Source organism: Medicago truncatula, chromosome 4 (assembly GCF_003473485.1).
Source record: "Medicago truncatula cultivar Jemalong A17 chromosome 4, MtrunA17r5.0-ANR, whole genome shotgun sequence".
Classification (NCBI taxonomy): Eukaryota; Viridiplantae; Streptophyta; class Magnoliopsida; order Fabales; family Fabaceae; genus Medicago; species Medicago truncatula.
Window position 1 is genome coordinate 5,509,431 of NC_053045.1, and position 17,426 is coordinate 5,526,856.

General features: G+C 32.4%; 2 protein-coding genes across 2 annotated transcripts; both read left to right on the top strand.

The window, feature by feature from the left end:
- Window positions 1–2,816: 2,816 nt before the first annotated feature.
- Window positions 2,817–6,117, top strand: LOC11411568 (protein trichome birefringence-like 3). The gene is made up of 6 exons (XM_003604674.4): window positions 2,817–3,097; window positions 3,453–3,693; window positions 3,956–4,127; window positions 4,537–4,736; window positions 4,891–5,049; window positions 5,673–6,117. Exons 1-6 carry the CDS (start codon window positions 2,917–2,919, stop codon window positions 6,001–6,003), a joined length of 1,284 nt encoding a protein of 427 aa, XP_003604722.2. The 5' UTR covers window positions 2,817–2,916; the 3' UTR covers window positions 6,004–6,117.
- A 9,759-nt stretch (window positions 6,118–15,876) lies between these two features.
- LOC11409219 (protein SLE2) lies at window positions 15,877–16,622 on the top strand. Its single transcript, XM_003604675.3, has 2 exons — window positions 15,877–16,081; window positions 16,159–16,622. Exons 1-2 carry the CDS (start codon window positions 15,964–15,966, stop codon window positions 16,344–16,346), a joined length of 306 nt encoding a protein of 101 aa, XP_003604723.1. The 5' UTR covers window positions 15,877–15,963; the 3' UTR covers window positions 16,347–16,622.
- The last annotated feature ends 804 nt before the right edge of the window (window positions 16,623–17,426 follow it).

Consider the following 17,426-nt stretch of genomic DNA (forward strand, 5'->3'; position numbering starts at 1 on the left):
GAAACTAATTTTTGTTAAAAAAAAATTAAAAAGTAGAGCAATGTCGTTTAGTCATTTAATATTAAAAAACAGAAAAACAAGTTAAGTAATTCATTATCTAATCCAACTCAATTCAAAAATTGGTGGGTTTGCTTAAACCGACCAATTCTCAGTTGGTATGAATTCTGGCCACCACCAAAAAATCCGATAGTATAATGGGTGGTTATTTTACCTCACTTAAACCGGAGTAATCCTAAATGGTTTGGGTTTCGGGTTTGACCAAACCGGCCCACGTATACCACTACTTATGATAGTATTTTCTTCGTCAAATGCATCTACAGATCCTTTAAGTTTTTCGTTTTTTCCAAAGTGGTCATTTAAGTCTCAAACAAGTCTTTTTGGAGGAAGATTGTGATGATTCAGATGATAGCAACGAAGAGCATTATCCACCATTTGTCATGCCTAAAAAGATGACTAATTTTAAGTGGATACTAGGAGCCAGATTTGGTACCAAAAATGAGTTCAAGGAAGCAATTACCAACTATGCTATCTACAATAGGACTTGTTTGAAACGATTCAAAAACTAAAATGACTTGTTTGGGACTTTTGAAACTTAAAGAACCACTTTGGAAAAAACGAAAAACTTAAAGGACCTTTAGATGCATTTGACCTATTTTTTTTTTCTTTTTGTTATGGGGTGTGACAATTTTCTTTGTAGTTGCTTGCTTGTAAGGTCTGATTAATTATAACTTTTTTCAGAGGCTGAGTAATTATAATTGTGTATGTATTAAGTACAAATGCTAAAAATATATTCTAGTTTTTATGGACTACAAAGTATGTGGATTCTATGGTGAAGGTTCAATTAAGTCTCTCATCGATGGATCATAAACAAAATACCGTTTGATTTAATTAATGGCTCGGATTTACTAAAACAAAAATGAGAACAATTTTAGATTTCTACACACAATCATGTCCCTTTCCGTTTCTCGTCCCCATCACATTCCTCTCTAACCAAAAATTCTGCAAAAAAATGGCTGCCACCATAAATTCTTTTGACCAAGACACACTAAAACAAACATAATGCATTAAGCCTTAATTGATGATGGTCATGTGAAACGTGAATCTGAACTTGCACCTCTTTTTCTTTTATTAATGAGTATTTTATATGCTTCTTGAAACAGTGCCAAAAAAATTTCAATAAACCAATTTGAGTTAGAATTTGTTGCACGTAACCACCTCCTTGATTTCATTCAATGCATACATATTTGATATTTAAAAGAATTGAACTTTTCATCTTCATAATTTCAAAAAAAAGATGAAATCTTGAATGTGTTCTTCGTAGCATCGGATGGAATTGGAACAACAAATTTAATATTTTAGTTGAAAATAATATTTCACGAGATATAATGTTGGTCTAACACTCAAGAGTGAGAGGAAATATGCCGATATAAAGTAGAAGGGAGGGCTTGTGCAAAACCTGGAACTAAGAGGATGGGAACGGGTGAGAAGATGGGAGAGGAGACAAAAAGATCTGATGCATAGAGTGCATAATAGAATTTGTGTGCTTGATTGATCCAACTCTTAATTATTGTTTATAATGGTTCACCGGTGATGGATTTAATTGAACACTCACCCTAAAATTCACCCTATAAAGTATTGAGACTTGGAGAAGGTTTACACAACAACAAGAGTAACCTCTTACGCACTATGGAGTGATATATGTTGTATATTCAATTATATATAATCATTCCCTGTGGCATTTAGTTTGTAATTGGCTCGGTTTCTCGCCAGCTGAGCCAAAAGTTATTTCGGCTCATCTCATTCAGTTTGGCAACATAGCGGGTGGAACAAGATCAAGGCACGTTTTTATGGTTATGATTTGACTCGCTTGTCTTTGGGTTATTTAGAACAAAAGAAACAACGTGATTTTTAATAACAACGAAAGCTCAAGTATTCAGCAGTTAGATAATGTTAAGTTGTTTTGCTACCGTGACTAAAGACAATTTACTCATATTGTTTTTGGTTATCATGACGGATGGTGTAGCCCTCTTATGTGATTGGACATTGGTTAATTCATGTTGTTTTTTTGTTTGATTTTATGATGTGAATTTTGTAACTTTGTATTTTGTGCATTTTTCCTTATTACATCTTGTGCTCGGGTGAATGCTCTTTCGTAGGAATATATCTCATTTTTTCTTCTTAAAAAAATTATATATAATCATTGTGGTATATTTTATTATGTTAGGTTCTCAAATATCTTCTAAAACTATTTCCTGAAAAGTAATTAAATGCATAGAAAATGTTTTTACACCTATAATGCATAAAAAATTGAACTCATAATAAAATGACAAACCATACTACATATATTAATCAAGTACTATAATTTGAAGATGGTAAAGTAACTCCCACACAGCCATGGTCAGTAGTAAAGAACACACAACTACTTCAGTAATAATAACAAGAATAAAATTTCCACTTTCCATCACATGTTATGCTTTCAAATACAATCACACTATCAAATTATGTATCTCACCAACTTTCAGTCAAGTAAACAATTCAATCTTTTCACAACCTATTTTTCTTATTTATTATATAATTAAAAGAAGCATATAACGGTTGGATTAGTGTATAGTTTCCACTAATGAAGCTAACACAAAGCCAAAGATGTTGTTAATCTTTCAAAGTCTTATCTTAATTCTTAACCACAAAAGATGTTAATCTTTCAAGTCTTGTCTTAACTCTTAACTACCATCATTGGCATAGTTTAATCACAACCAATGAACCAAACATATATACTATATATGCTTTAACTTCACTCCTACTCAAAAAATAAAAAAATAAAATCATTAAACCCTCTCAACAATTTTATCATCATTTTGTTTCTCAATGCATTAATTCATACTCTTTCTTCACATCTTTAATCTTCTTCCATTCCTCATGAACCCTTCAGAAACAATGAAGCTTCTTAGGAAAAAGCTTTCTCTTCCAATCATTATTACCACAATCTGCATTCTTCTCTTCTCTATAGTTTTGTTTGCTGAGAGGCTCAGTTTCATTTCTTCCACTTCTATTTTCAAGTTCAAAACATGCCCTAGAAAGCACATCAAATCAAAATCTAGTAAGTTACTTTACTCCATTCTTTTTATGTCAGTTTCAAAGTTTAGTACAATATTATCTATTGTTCTATCAATAATAACCTTAATTATTTATTGGAAAGTGAAACATGTTAAAAATAATATAATAAATAATTAAGGATATAATAGCAGAAAAATGAATAATTTCTTCAAAAATAACAAAACTTGTTCGTTTTCTTAATATGTGTAAATAACCTTAAAACGTAGATTAAAAAAGAGGGGAGTGCGTAATTAGCTTCGCAAATGCACCAAAACTATCTCATCATATTCTCATTCTACTTTCCTTTTTTTTCTTTTTGCTTTACCAATTTGACTCTTGATAATGTAATTTTTCAACAGATGACAGAAAAATTGAGGATGTGGTTTTAAATGCCTCATGGATTGATGATAGGTTTGATTTTGATCCAGAAGAATGCAATGTTGCTAATGGAAAATGGATATTTAACAGTTCAATAAAGCCTTTATACTCAGATAAAAGCTGTCCATACATAGATAAACAATTTTCTTGTGTCAAGAATGGAAGGAATGATTCTGATTATCTTCATTGGGAGTGGCAGCCAGAAGATTGTACCTTGCCACAGTAAGTTTTCACACACTCTAACTCATGTTCATTTTATTCATCTTCTATATGTCGCACCAATACTTTGGAGTTCGGACCAAAGGTGTATCTTGTATCTGACACGTAACATGTGGTTACATTCAATTAGTTATATTTTCTCAAATTTTTAATGGTATCGACATGTAAGTGTTGTGTCCGGTGGCTGTGTCAGTGGTGCATAACTCAACTTCCACTTTTGACATAAATTAAGCCACATTCTCATAGACTACTACATATTTGGTAGATTTAATCCAGAGATAGCCCTCAAAAAGCTTGAAGGAAAGAGGTTGCTATTTGTAGGAGATTCACTTCAAAGAAACCAATGGGAATCATTTGTTTGTTTGGTTCAAGGTATTATACCGGAAAAGGAGAAGTCAATGAAACGAGGGCGCGTTCGTTCGGTCTTCAAAGCCAAGGTAATTCGAATTTAGCTTCCATGTAGTAGAAAATAGTCACATTGTCGTAGTCATGCAATTCAGACTTTTTGATCGAAATTGGACGGCCCGTATTCAATCTTGGAATATGAGTTGTTCAATCTTGATCAGATAACTTATAATGCATGACTATGACAACTACATTTACAATACGAGCCTTTTGATTCATATCAAATGGCTCGAATTGCATGGCTATAGCCTTTCTATACTGCAGGCAATCCGGATCCAATGTCAAACATGTAGATTCAAGCATCTACAATTCTAAATGAAACTCTTATATCTATAAATTATGTAAATACAAAAGTAAACACAAGAATACTACTAGGAATTCCTTGTAATTGAACAATGAAAGCTAAATCTATTTTTTAAATGTGTTTTTCATTTGATATAGGAATATAATGCTACTATAGAATTCTATTGGGCACCATTTCTTGTGGAGTCCAATACTGATATTCATATAATAGGGGATCCAAAGAAGAGGATAATAAAAGTTGATGAAATTACTGAGCGTGCCAAAAATTGGACAGGAGCTGATATCCTTGTTTTCAATACCTATGTTTGGTGGATGAGTGGTCTTAGAGTTAAAGCATTGTAAGTCCTCTTTTTACCTACCTACCTATCTATTTTACTTGTACGAAACTACTTGATCTTTTTTCTTCATGGTCATTTTCATTCATCAACATTTTATCTTTAGATGAATGTAATAGTCATTATTTTATGTGAAAATCACAATCTTGAAATGTAGGTGGGGCTCATTTAGCAATGGAGAAGAAGGGTACGAAGAACTTGATACATCAATTGCTTACAACTTAGGTTTGAGGACATGGGCAAATTGGGTGGACTCAACTATCAATCCAAACAAAACTAGAGTCTTCTTCACAACTATGTCCCCTGCACATACAAAGTATCTTTCTCTCTCAAACTTTGTCTTTATATAACATTTCTATTTCATATTTTGTGTTTCAATGAAGCAGTGTTGTCAATCCTTGATCACAAAAAAATAATAATAGCGATTAGTTCAAATTCCACTATTGAATAGTGTTATAGGGTCGCTATATATAGCTGCTACTAAATAACATTTCGTACTAAATAAAGAATCATGGGACAATAACATTTTATTCTAATTTCACTATGCTATAGTGCTATAGACCATAGTGCCGCTATCAGTGGCATCTTGAGTTTTTTTGTTTCGGGTGCCAAATATTTATGGAATATATATTAAACAGTTTCAAAACATTAACGAAATTATTAATATGTGTAGTGGTTCATTTGCTTGAATATAACATGGTGGATCAAACCCACGCCCAATAAGAGATAAAGAGAATAACCATCCACTGCGCCAACCAGAAACTATGCGAAATAATACGCATAACATGGTATTTATAGAAAAGTTAGGGGGTGCAGTGGCTCCTATGGGTCTCCAAGGAGATCCGCCATTGGCCGCTATAACTGCTATTTAACAACATTGCATTGAAGCGACAAATTTAGTAAACACTTGAACTAACGATGATGTAACATGTTTTTCAGAAGTGCTGATTGGGGAAACAAGAATGGTACAAAATGTTTCAATGAAACAAGACCAGTGAAAAAGAAGAATCATTGGGGAAGTGGTTCAAATAAAGGTATGATGAGTGTTGTAGCCAAAGTTATCAAGAAAATGAAAGTTCCAGTAACAGTCATCAATATTACACAAATTTCTGAGTATAGAATTGATGGTCATTCCTCAGTTTATACTGAAACTGGTGGCAAATTGTTAAATGAAGAGGAAAGGACTAATCCATTGAATGCTGATTGTATACATTGGTGTTTGCCTGGTGTTCCTGATACTTGGAATCAAATATTCTTTGCAATGTTGTGACAAATTAAGATTTTAAGACCCTTTTTTGTGACATGAAGATGTCAATTATGTAAAACTATGTGTTACATGTGTCACAAATGTCTAAATGGAGAAATTGCACATATAAGATGGTCATTGGGGGGTCATAATTTTAAACTTTTGTTAAATCTAGAAAGAGATTGCAAAGTATTTTTTTGACCAAACAAAATTAAGCTATTTCATCAACAATAAAAAAAAAATTATTGGTAGTATTTTCACTACAATTTTTAATGGTAGCCATATATGTGTCCACCCCTACTAAGGTACGTTTCAAATAAATGGGTTTCCTTCCTAAAAAAATCTACCAAAGGGAGCGCACATTATTACTACTAATAATTTGAGAGTGGAAAGATCAATAAGGTTATTATTGTAAATTTTTATCAAATAAAAAGAAAAGAGGAGTGCTTGCTCGAGAAGAATATATTCATGAGAATTGAGAAGCATCCCGATGCATTATAGCACATGCATTCTCATACAAAGTGGGGTGAGTTGAAAAACCAACCCAACTTACCATGCAAGGAGTCAATTAAAATTGAACATAAGTTGTTCGTGATTTTTCGTTGAGTTGTGTTATTTGAACATCTATTTATGTAACAACTTTTGAAACAATCAAAATTTTACAAAGAGTTGTGTTGAAAGCTCTTATGGTCATCGGGGATGTTTGAAAGTGGTGCAACACAATACGAAAAGATGTTGTGGTGAAAGCTCATGTGAACTCTATCAGTGTGAATACTATGTTAAATTGTTTGTGTTTTTTCATAGTTGCAAAATTAAGGAATAGATATCGTAAACAAAAATTGTTGTTATTCAAATATAATTTGTATTTGCTGGCAATTTGTGGATGCCACTTTTGAGTCATCAAGTAATTCCATGATTTTGATGTTGGCATGTCAATTTCTTTTCTTTTACTATCAAATTTGCCATAAATGTATGGCATTTGTAGCTAAAATATACTTCCTCCGTCTCAATTTATAAGCAAAAAAAACACAATTTCATATTTATTAAGAAAGCTAAAATATTGTAATTTGAGGTATAATTTTGTGTTATTGTAAAAACAATTATTATTGGTTAATTATTATGGAGAAAATAAAAAGGAGAATAAATTGAATGCAATTTACATTTAATTTTATTTTAAAAAGATAATTTTTTTTGAAAAAACATAATAATAGCATAAAAGTTTGTCTGAGAGGCTATTAGTTGAGAATGAGACGGTGTCTCCAATCCATGTATCAAAGAAGTTTCAACTTTACAATGTAACTGACAAGTCTGATGCAGCATTTGTGATGAAATGCATAAATTCTAATTTGTGCTACCATCAAATTCCTGTTTCCCCTGTAGTGTGATGTTGGCATAGTTTAAAATATGAGTAGTGATATTTGAACAACCATTTGATACAACTTTTGTGACAATTTTTTTTTTCTCTCTTTTTATTGGTCAAAAACAATGGAGAGAAAAAAAAGAAAAGAGAGAATAAGAGAATAATATGAGTATGAGAGAGAAAGTTATCACAAAGTGATTGTACAAATATCATTTCTCTTAAAATATTATACTAATCTGTAGATCAAAAAGTTAGTCTTTATTTAGTTTGGAATTTATCATTTCAGATGTGCTAATTTTCTCATACCCCCTTTGTAGCTAGTTGGACTTAACCTTCTGATCTGTTTCAATATTGAGTAAGCTTCTATATATCTCGTGTCAATGTAAAGTATCAGGAAGTTGCAATTTTGCCTCCATAATAAAATAAAATATAATTCAGCCCCTAAGTACTGCCCCCTTTTGCAGTTTTGGCCTAGGGTTGGATTGTATTTTATTTTGTTAGGGAAAAATTGTAACTTCTTAATATTTAGAGGGCCAAAACTGCTATTAAACCTTTCAAATAACTAAAGCCTTTTGGGGACTTTCTTGGTTACTTGTTTATCGGTCTTAACAAAAGGATCAAAGTTACATTATCCTTTTTATCTTTAAATTAGCTTAATTGCAATTTTACTACCCTAATTTCATCTATTTTGACTCATTGATTGACGAATTCAAAAAGTTTAATCCCACCATTTAAATTAGAGTTGAATGAATTAGCTCACTAAAATTGGCATTCAAGAAATCAAACTTAAAATCTTAAGAGCATTACACTTGTCTCAATCCAACACGGCTAAACCAATCTAAATGGATTGACAATAGTGCTAAAATAATTTTGGCAAAAGAAGACGGGAAAGTAAAATAGGAGTATAGTATAAGACAAAAAGTTGAGCACATTAGGAAAACGAAACAAACTCTTCTCTCAACAAAAAAAAAAAGTTGATTTGGTTATGTTATATGTTTGACTTTGCGCTATGTATCCAAGAGAGAGAGAAAAAACAAAGAGAGTATATGAATTGAACACAGGTGAAGTTTAGCATGGGAAAGGCTAATTTTTCCCACCATGGGAAAGTTAGTTTTTAACCATTAGATCAAACCAAGAACACATCCTTATCATACTCACTCATCACTAGATTTTGTAATTTTATTATTTTAAAACCATTTTTTAAAAATAAAAAATATATTTCAAAATTAAAATAAACATATAAAAATAAAAAATTAATTTAAAAATATGGAAATTAATTTTCCAAAATTTTAAAAAATATAAATAAACTTTTTGAAATAAACTTGTTTTCAAAAAATTTAATTATGATTTTCGAAGATTTAATTAAGTTTTTTGAAAAAAACTTGCTCAAAAAAAAAAATTGGAAAATTAATTTCCAAAATTAAGTTTATTTTTTATTTTTAAATGTTTATTTTAATTTCGAAATATATTTTTTGTTTTTAAAAAATGGTTTTAAAATAATAAAATTACAAAATCTAGTGATGAGGGAGTATGGTAAGGATGTGTTCTTGGTTTGATCTAATGGTTAAAAACTAACTTTCCTATGGTAGGAAAAATTAGTTTTTCCCATGCTAAACTTCACCTTGAACACAGTAATCTCAAAGCAAGAATTGTGAAACAAGTTTTGAACCATACATACATGACTTTGACTGAATATGAATTTGGCTATGCTTACTTCAGCTTCAAACTACCTCCTTCCAATTTATATAGAAATCAAGTTTTGAACCATCATAGGTTTCTAGAGATAAGTTTTTAATCTCTGAAAGGAAGAAAAAATAAAAGGTAACGGAGTGAATCGTTATTTGAAATTAAATTAAAGATATGAGAGCAATTATCATTAATTATAATTAAACTAACTAATTAATTGATAAATATATCCGTAATAATGAAATGGTTTAAATATGCAAAAGTCTCGTAACTTCACGTGTTTTTACAATTCGTTCCTATAATTTCTTTTTCTTTCTCAAAACCATCCTTGTAAGTTGTTAACCGTTTGTAATTAGTCCCTCCTATTACAAAAACGTTGTGGTGGTAGATGGAGACACACGTGGCGAATGGTGAGTTGGCAAAAGCAGAATTATGTGTCAAGAGAGATGATGAGTGGCTAGAAAGGAGGGACCAAGACCAAAAACGCAAAATTGCAAAGGGATGAAATTAAAAAAAAAATGTTTGTTCATTCCTCTCCCTTTGTTTTTTCTTCTTCATCTCCAACCCTAATTTCTTCATCACCTTCAACAACAAATCCAATTCACATTTAACCACAAACTCAATTCATTCATCTTCATAAACAGTAATGTTGAATGAAGATGTTGTTTACTCATGTTGTTTAATTGATGCTTCATTTAATTAAAAGGGGAAAATGGGTTTAACACTAAATGGGGAAAGTTTATTTCTATTCATGTTGTGGTTTAATATGTGAGTGATGCTAAAATATGCTAATGCTTAAGATGGTATAGTTTTAATTGGGGTTGGAGATAGAAGAAAAAACAGGGGGAGAGGAATGAACAAAATTTACTTTTTTTAATTTCATCCCTCTATAATTTTGTGTTTTTGGTTTTGGTCCCTCCTTTCTAGCCACTCGTCATCTCTCTTGACACATAATTATGTTTTTGTCACGTGTGTCTCCTTCTACCACCACAATGTTTCTGTAATGGGAGGGACTATTTGTAAACGGTTAACAACTTACTATGATGATTTTAAAAGAAGAAGAAAAAAAGATACAGGGATGAATTACAAAAACACGTATTACAGAATGATATTGATGATAGCAAAATCACTTGAATTGTTATTAGTTGCTGGACAAGTAACTTAGCTTAGGATATTGTTTCTCTATAGTTAGATCATTGTAGCTTACCATACTACTAGTTATTAGTATATATACTTGTTGTAAGCTCTATTCTTAGTAATGAGAATTCATATCATTCCCTTTCTTTGTATTTCTGATATGGTATCAGAAGCTCTTTCCAAAGAGGAAGAGTTTGTTACGATCCATTACGGTTTGTAACCGTTTTTCCGCTGCATCTTCTTCTTCAATTGATCTTCTTTTGATCAATTTTTCTGGTTTTTGTGTGTTAAATCTTCACGATTTCACACCTTGAGTCTTCTTTCTCATTCTCGTTTTCTTGTTTTGATTGATTTTCTTCAATCATTGTTATACTCTGTTCTTGATCTTCTCGCATTGCATCCATGGCGCCAAGAAATGTTGTTCAACCTGATACTGAATCAGTGTTCTTCGTTCATCCCAGTGAAGATCCCAATTCTCTTTCCATTACTCCTAAATTCAACGGTTCCAATTATATCGCTTGGAGTCGCACTGTTGAACGCTCGTTGGGAACGAAGAACAAGCTTGGTTTCATCAATGGTTCCATTCCTATGCCTGATGAAGATGATTTGAACCGCACAGCATGGGAACGCTGTAATCATTTGGTTCAATCTTGGCTTATCAACTCTGTTTCTGAGTCCATTGCTCAAACTATTGTTTTTTGTGATTCTGCACTTGAGGTTTGGCTTGATTTGAAAGAACGATTCTCCAAAATTGATCGTATTCGCATTGCAAATTTACGTTCTAACATCAATAATTTGAAACAAGGATTAAAATCTGTTTTGGATTATTTCACTGAAATGAAGTCCTTATGGGAGGAATTATCTTCACATAGACATATCCCTAATTGTTCTTGTGTTCATCCTTGTCGTTGTGCTGCATCTAAAGTTGCTAAGATTCATAGAAATGAGGATCAGATTATGCAATTTCTTACAGGATTGAATGATCAATTTTCTGTTGTTAGAACTCAAGTTCTTCTCCTTGATCCTCTTCCTTCTATGAACAAAGTTTATTCTTTAGTTGTTCAGGAAGAAAGTAATCATGCTTCTATTACTTCTTTGAGTGTATCTACTGATACCTCCATTCAAATCAATGCTACTGATAATAGAAAACCTCAAGGTCGTGGCAAAAGCTTCTCTTCAAATAAGCCTACTAGACTCTGTACTTTCTGTAATCGTACAAATCATACTGTGAATTTTTGTTACTTGAAACATGGTTATTACAATGTTAACAAACCTTCACCAAGTGTGAATGCTGCTTCTCAAGAAGATTCTGAAAATGGTGCAATGTCTTCTTCTGGATTGGGTACTTCTGCAAGCTCTCCTTCTGCTGGTTTTTCTCAAGAGCAATTAGCTCAACTTGTGTCCATGTTACAACAATCAAATTTGGTTGTTTCAGCACCTTCTCCTTCACAAGCTACCTCCAATCACATTGCATCTGCCAGCATTTCCACTCCAGATTCTTCTAAAGGTATACTTGCTTCTGTTTCTTCTTTAACAAGTAAACCTCCTTTTTGGCTAATTGATTATGGTGCTAATGAACATATATGTTGTGATATTGCTTCATTTAGTTCCTTTTATAGAATAAAACTTGTTTATGTTTCCTTACCCAATGGTAACTCTGTGTTAGCTCATTTTGCTGGTAATGTCTCTTTCAATTCCAAGTTTCATTTGAGTCATGTTCTTTATTCACCTCATTTTACCCTCAATCTCATCTCTGTAGCAAAATGTTGTGATTCATTAACTTGTTTCTTTCATTTTTCTCTTGAAAAATGTCTTATACAGGACCAACAATCTTTGAAGATGATTGGTTTGGCTAAACAGAAAGATGGTTTATACAAGTTTTATCCATCATGCAAATCTTCTAATTTTGAGTTTTCTGCTTTATCTCAAAGTTCTTGTAATGTTGTTTCTATTTCCAATTGTAATAAGAATAGTCAATATGTACCTGACAATGCCTTATGGCACTTTAGACTTGGTCATTTGTCTCATCAAAGACTTCATATGATGTCTAGCTTGTATCCTGATATTACTCTTAATAATAATAAAGATGCTTGTGATCTTTGCCATTTTGCCAAGCACAAACATTTACCTTTCAATTCTAGTTCCTCATATGCTGCTACTAAATTTGAACTTCTCCATTTAGATATTTGGGGTCCTCTTTCAGTTGCTTCAGTTCATGGTCATAGATATTTTCTCACCATTTTAGATGACCACACCAGATTTCTCTGGGTCATTCTTCTTAAAACCAAAGCTGAAGTGTCTTCACATGTTAAGAATTTTATTACTATGATTCAGAATCATTTTCACACCACCCCTAAATTCATTAGAACTGATAATGGCCCTGAATTCATGTTACCTTCTTTTTATGCTTCACATGGCATTATTCACCAGAAATCTTGTGTAGAAACTCCCCAACAAAATGGTAGAGTTGAAAGAAAACATCAACACATTTTAAATGTTGGTAGAGCTTTGCTTTATCAGTCTAAACTTCCTCCTTCCTTTTGGTCTTATGCTATACATCATGCTGTTTTCCTCATAAATAGAGTTCCTACACCATTACTTCATAACCAATCACCTTACTTCCTTCTTCATCATAAACTCCCTGATATTGCCCTTTTCAAAGTTTTTGGTTGTTTATGTTATGCTTCCACTTTACATTCTCATAGAACCAAACTGCAACCTAGAGCTAGAAAGTCTCTATTCTTAGGTTACAAGTCTGGTTATAAGGGTTTTACTCTCTATGATCTTCAATCTAGAGAGATTTTTGTGTCAAGACATGTTACTTTTCATGAAAACCATCTCCCTTACCCTCATTCTCCATCCTCTACTTCTCCTGATTGGGAATATTTTTCTCATTTTCCCTCTTTATCTGATACTGATACTTCTATCCCTTCCTGTCAACCTCCAATCATTGATGATATTACTACTTCTTCTTCATCAACTTTACCTCTTACTCCTCCTTCTTCACCTGTTCCACCTATTATTCCCAGACATTCTACCAGAAACACCACTACTCCATCTTACCTCCAAGATTATATTTGTAACAATCTTCAAGCTTCGACATATCATATTTCTCATTTTCTTTCCCATAATAATATTTCTAACAATCATTCTTCTTTTGTTATGTCTTTACATTCACAACCTGAGCCTAAATCCTATGCTGAAGCAAGTAAACATGAGTGTTGGATGCATGCTATGCAAGTTGAACTTCAAGCTCTTGAGAAAACTGGTACTTGGAAACTTGTGGATTTACCACCAAATGTTAAGCCTATTGGATGTAGATGGATTTACAAAGTCAAATTTCATGTTGATGGCACTATTGAGAGATATAAAGCAAGATTGGTTGCCAAAGGTTACAATCAAATTGAGGGCTTGGATTATTTTGATACATATTCTCCAGTTGCTAAACTCACAACAGTCAGACTTGTGATTGCTTTATCTTCCATTCATAATTTGCATTTACATCAACTTGATGTCAATAATGCCTTTCTTCATGGTGAACTTCAGGAAGATGTGTACATGCTGATTCCTCCTGGCATCAAACCAATCAAACAAAATCAAGTTTGCAAGCTTCAAAAGTCTCTCTATGGACTTAAACAGACTAGTAGAAAGTGGTATGAGAAATTGACTTCTACTCTTTTGGCTCAAGACTATTTACAAGCTGCATCTGATCATTCCTTGTTTGTCAAGAAAACTGAATCATTATTCACAGTTCTTCTGGTGTATGTTGATGATATCATTCTTGCTGGAGATTCTATAAGTGAATTTGATCATATCAAGTCTATTTTGGATTCTCTATTCAAAATCAAAGACTTAGGTCAATTGAAATACTTCTTAGGTATTGAGGTTGCTCATTCCAAATTGGGGATTTCTTTGTGTCAAAGGAAATATTGTCTAGACTTACTTCTTGATTCAGGAACTGTAGGTTCCAAACCAGTTTCTACTCCATCTGATTTCTCCATAAAGTTGCATCATGATTTAAGTCCTCCTTTTGAAGATGTTGCTGCCTACAGAAGACTTGTGGGTAGACTTCTTTACCTAAACACTACCAGACCTGATATCACTTTCATCACTCAACAATAGAGTCAATTCTTGTCTAAACCTACACAGACTCATCATCATGCTGCCTTAAGAATTTTGAAGTACCTCAAAGGTTGTCCAGGAAGAGGCTTATTTTTTCCACGAGATTCTTCTCTCACTTTACAAGGATTTTCAGATGCTGGCTGGGCTGGCTGTCTAGATACTAGAAAATCTGTTTCAGGTCAATGTTTCTTCTTAGGTAACTCTATGATCTCTTGGAGAACAAAGAAACAAATCACAGTATCTAGATCTTCCTCTGAAGCTGAATATAGGGCATTGGCTTCAGCTACTTGTGAACTACAATGGATTCTATACCTTCTCAGAGATTTACATGTTTCATGCTCCAAGTTGCCTGTTTTATACTGTGATAATCAAAGTGCAATACACATTGCTTCTAACCCTGTTTTTCATGAGCGCACTAAACACTTGGAAATTGACTGTCACTTAATTAGAGAAAAGTTACAAAGTGGGACTCTCAAGTTGCTTCCTGTTTCTTCTCAAGACCAAGTAGCTGATTTCTTTACCAAGGCTTTGCTTCCTAAGACTTTTAACATTCTTCTATCCAAGTTGGGTTTGATAAACATTTATCAATCTCCACCTTATGGGGGGATATTACAGAATGATATTGATGATAGCAAAATCACTTGAATTGTTATTAGTTGTTGGACAAGTAACTTAGCTTAGGATATTGTTTCTCTATAGTTAGATCATTGTAGCTTACAATACTACTAGTTATTAGTATATATACTTGTTGTAAGCTCTATTCTTAGTAATGAGAATTCATATCATTCCCTTTCTTTTGATTTCTGATAACACGTGTTTTGCATTTTTAAGCCTAATGAAATTAATTGATCCTACTTTTGACAATAACAAGCTTTAATTAATTAATGATCCTACTTTCGAATCATTCTATAGCAGCTCAAATGGGATGTTATTCTTATGTAACATTGGGCTACTTAAATGTTGTTCCATTAGTATTATATGATATGGTATTATGGTTAACTAAACCCTACAGCTTAGACGACAAACAAAGTGATTATATCAATCTTTCAACGGTTAATTTCAAAATATATGTATTCTAAATCATCTATTCAACTTAAACAATGTTCAATGATTTAGAATATTACACATATTTTGGTATCATCTCTTAACTAAATATTACAAAAACAACTTGTGAACTATTATCCTTGATTTGTAACCTCTATTAAACATGTTTAAATGTCTCCACAATGAAACCATTAAATTACAACAGCTGAAACATGTTAAATATTTTCTCTACAACTTTAATCAAATCATGCATCAAAAACAAAGTAAAAAGTGCAATTGCATTGTGAGAGAACCGCAACCATGAAAATTCACTAAGCTCTAGACCTCGTACGTGTCATTGATATAGTTCCAAAAACATGCGTGTCTTGTTTCTAAATTAGCCGCGTCTGTAATCCACGTGTCAGTTCATAACCACTCTTACTGTTCCTTTTTTACCTTGTTGTCATCTTCTCAAATATTTACCACTCTAAAAATATTATCATGTCATGCAACATTATTTATTTAATTTATTTGTCACATTTTGATATCTATATAAACCCCTTAACCATTTATTTTAACCACAGCTTCGAGTACTTACTGATCAAGAAAGTGACACTACATAGCATAATCAACCAATCCAAATTTGAGAAAAAACAATGGCATCTAAACAACAAAACCGACAAGAGCTTGAGGAGAAGGCAAAGCAAGGAGAGACTGTTGTTCCTGGTGGCACTGGTGGCAAGAGCCTTGAGGCTCAGGAACATCTTGCTGAAGGTTATACATTAGTTTATGATTAATGCATATTATTATATACTTAAAATTTGATACTAATTTTTGGTGTTTAATTAAAGGAAGGAGCAAGGGAGGGCAGACAAGGAAGGAGCAACTAGGGACAGAAGGGTATCAGGAGATGGGACGTAAAGGAGGACTGAGCACTATGGAGAAGTCAGGAGGAGAACGTGCTGAAGAGGAAGGTATTGATATTGATGAGTCCAAGTTCAAGACTGGTGGTGGTGGTGGTAGGAGCCAGAACAAGTGATCCATCATCATCACCTCTTATGTGCTAGCTAACTTTAATGTGTGTCAAAAACTAGTTTGTTTTAGGTCATGCTGTTAGTTGGTTATATATATAGCTAACCAATGATCAAAGTGTGTGTTGTGTGTGTTTTAGTTTTTCTAATAAATAGCTAGCATGTGGTAGTCAATGTTTGTGTCTTAGGTTTGTTTATTTTCCATATAATGTCTTGTTATGACTTTCTTTGGTGGTAGTAAAGTTAAGAGTTTAGTTATCTTAAAACGCGTTGTGTTGATGTTATGCGTTCTTCTTATTTATTATTTTCCTGCTTTCAAATTTTAATGCTGATAATGAGTAAATTGTTTAATTCGGGCATAGATGTTCTTGAACAAATTCAAGACATGGGTTTTTTATTAATTAAACTCTTCCAAAAAATAAAATGGAGAATGAAAGTAGGAAGAATCAACACAATTAGTGTAATATCTTCGTTTTGAGGGTGTTTGGAATAGTTGGAATTTAAAATAGAAAATTGTTATGCTCTAGAGATATTCTTAAGGATCATAAGTATTTATAAAAATGAATGTAAATAATGCAATGGAAATCAAGTATATAACTTTCCTTTTAAGTTTCACGTTTCTTTTAGATAAGTCCTTTAAATTTTTAAAGTTTTAGATAGGTCCTTTTTTAGATAAGTCCTTTAAATTTTTAAAGTTTTAGATAGGTCCTTTAAATTTTAAGTTTGTTTTGGATATATCTTTTAAATTTCTAAGGTTTCAGATAAGTCCTTATTTTGATAGAAATGATTTATCTAAAATAAATCGAAATTTAAAGGATCTATCTGAAATCTTAAAAGACCTATTTTAAATCTTAAAAATTTAAAGGATTTATTCGAAATACATGAAACTTAAAAGAGATCATCCGGGAGGTATTTGATTACTTTTTTTAAAGAAAAGTTATTTTGAGTGTTGTGGGGCAAGATCTTTTAAAAAAGAATTCAAAGTGTGTTACAAAGTGAGCTCTGCATGTTTCCTGAGTGCGTTAACTCTTATGCTAGCAAACTTCAATGTCTCAAAACTAGATTGTCGTAGGAATATTGGTAACCAA

What these genes read in the sequence shown, in the direction of transcription:
- LOC11411568 (XM_003604674.4), top strand. Translation starts at nt 2,917, where the DNA reads ATGAACCCTTCAGAAACAATGAAGCTTCTTAGGAAAAAGCTTTCTCTT. An exon ending in GCACATCAAATCAAAATCTA is followed by an intron (nt 3,098 to 3,452) that starts GTAAGTTACTTT and finishes ATTTTTCAACAG; the next exon opens with ATGACAGAAAAATTGAGGAT. An exon ending in GGTCTTAGAGTTAAAGCATT is followed by an intron (nt 4,737 to 4,890) that starts GTAAGTCCTCTT and finishes CTTGAAATGTAG; the next exon opens with GTGGGGCTCATTTAGCAATG.
- LOC11409219 (XM_003604675.3), top strand. Translation starts at nt 15,964, where the DNA reads ATGGCATCTAAACAACAAAACCGACAAGAGCTTGAGGAGAAGGCAAAG. An exon ending in TCAGGAACATCTTGCTGAAG is followed by an intron (nt 16,082 to 16,158) that starts GTTATACATTAG and finishes GTTTAATTAAAG; the next exon opens with GAAGGAGCAAGGGAGGGCAG.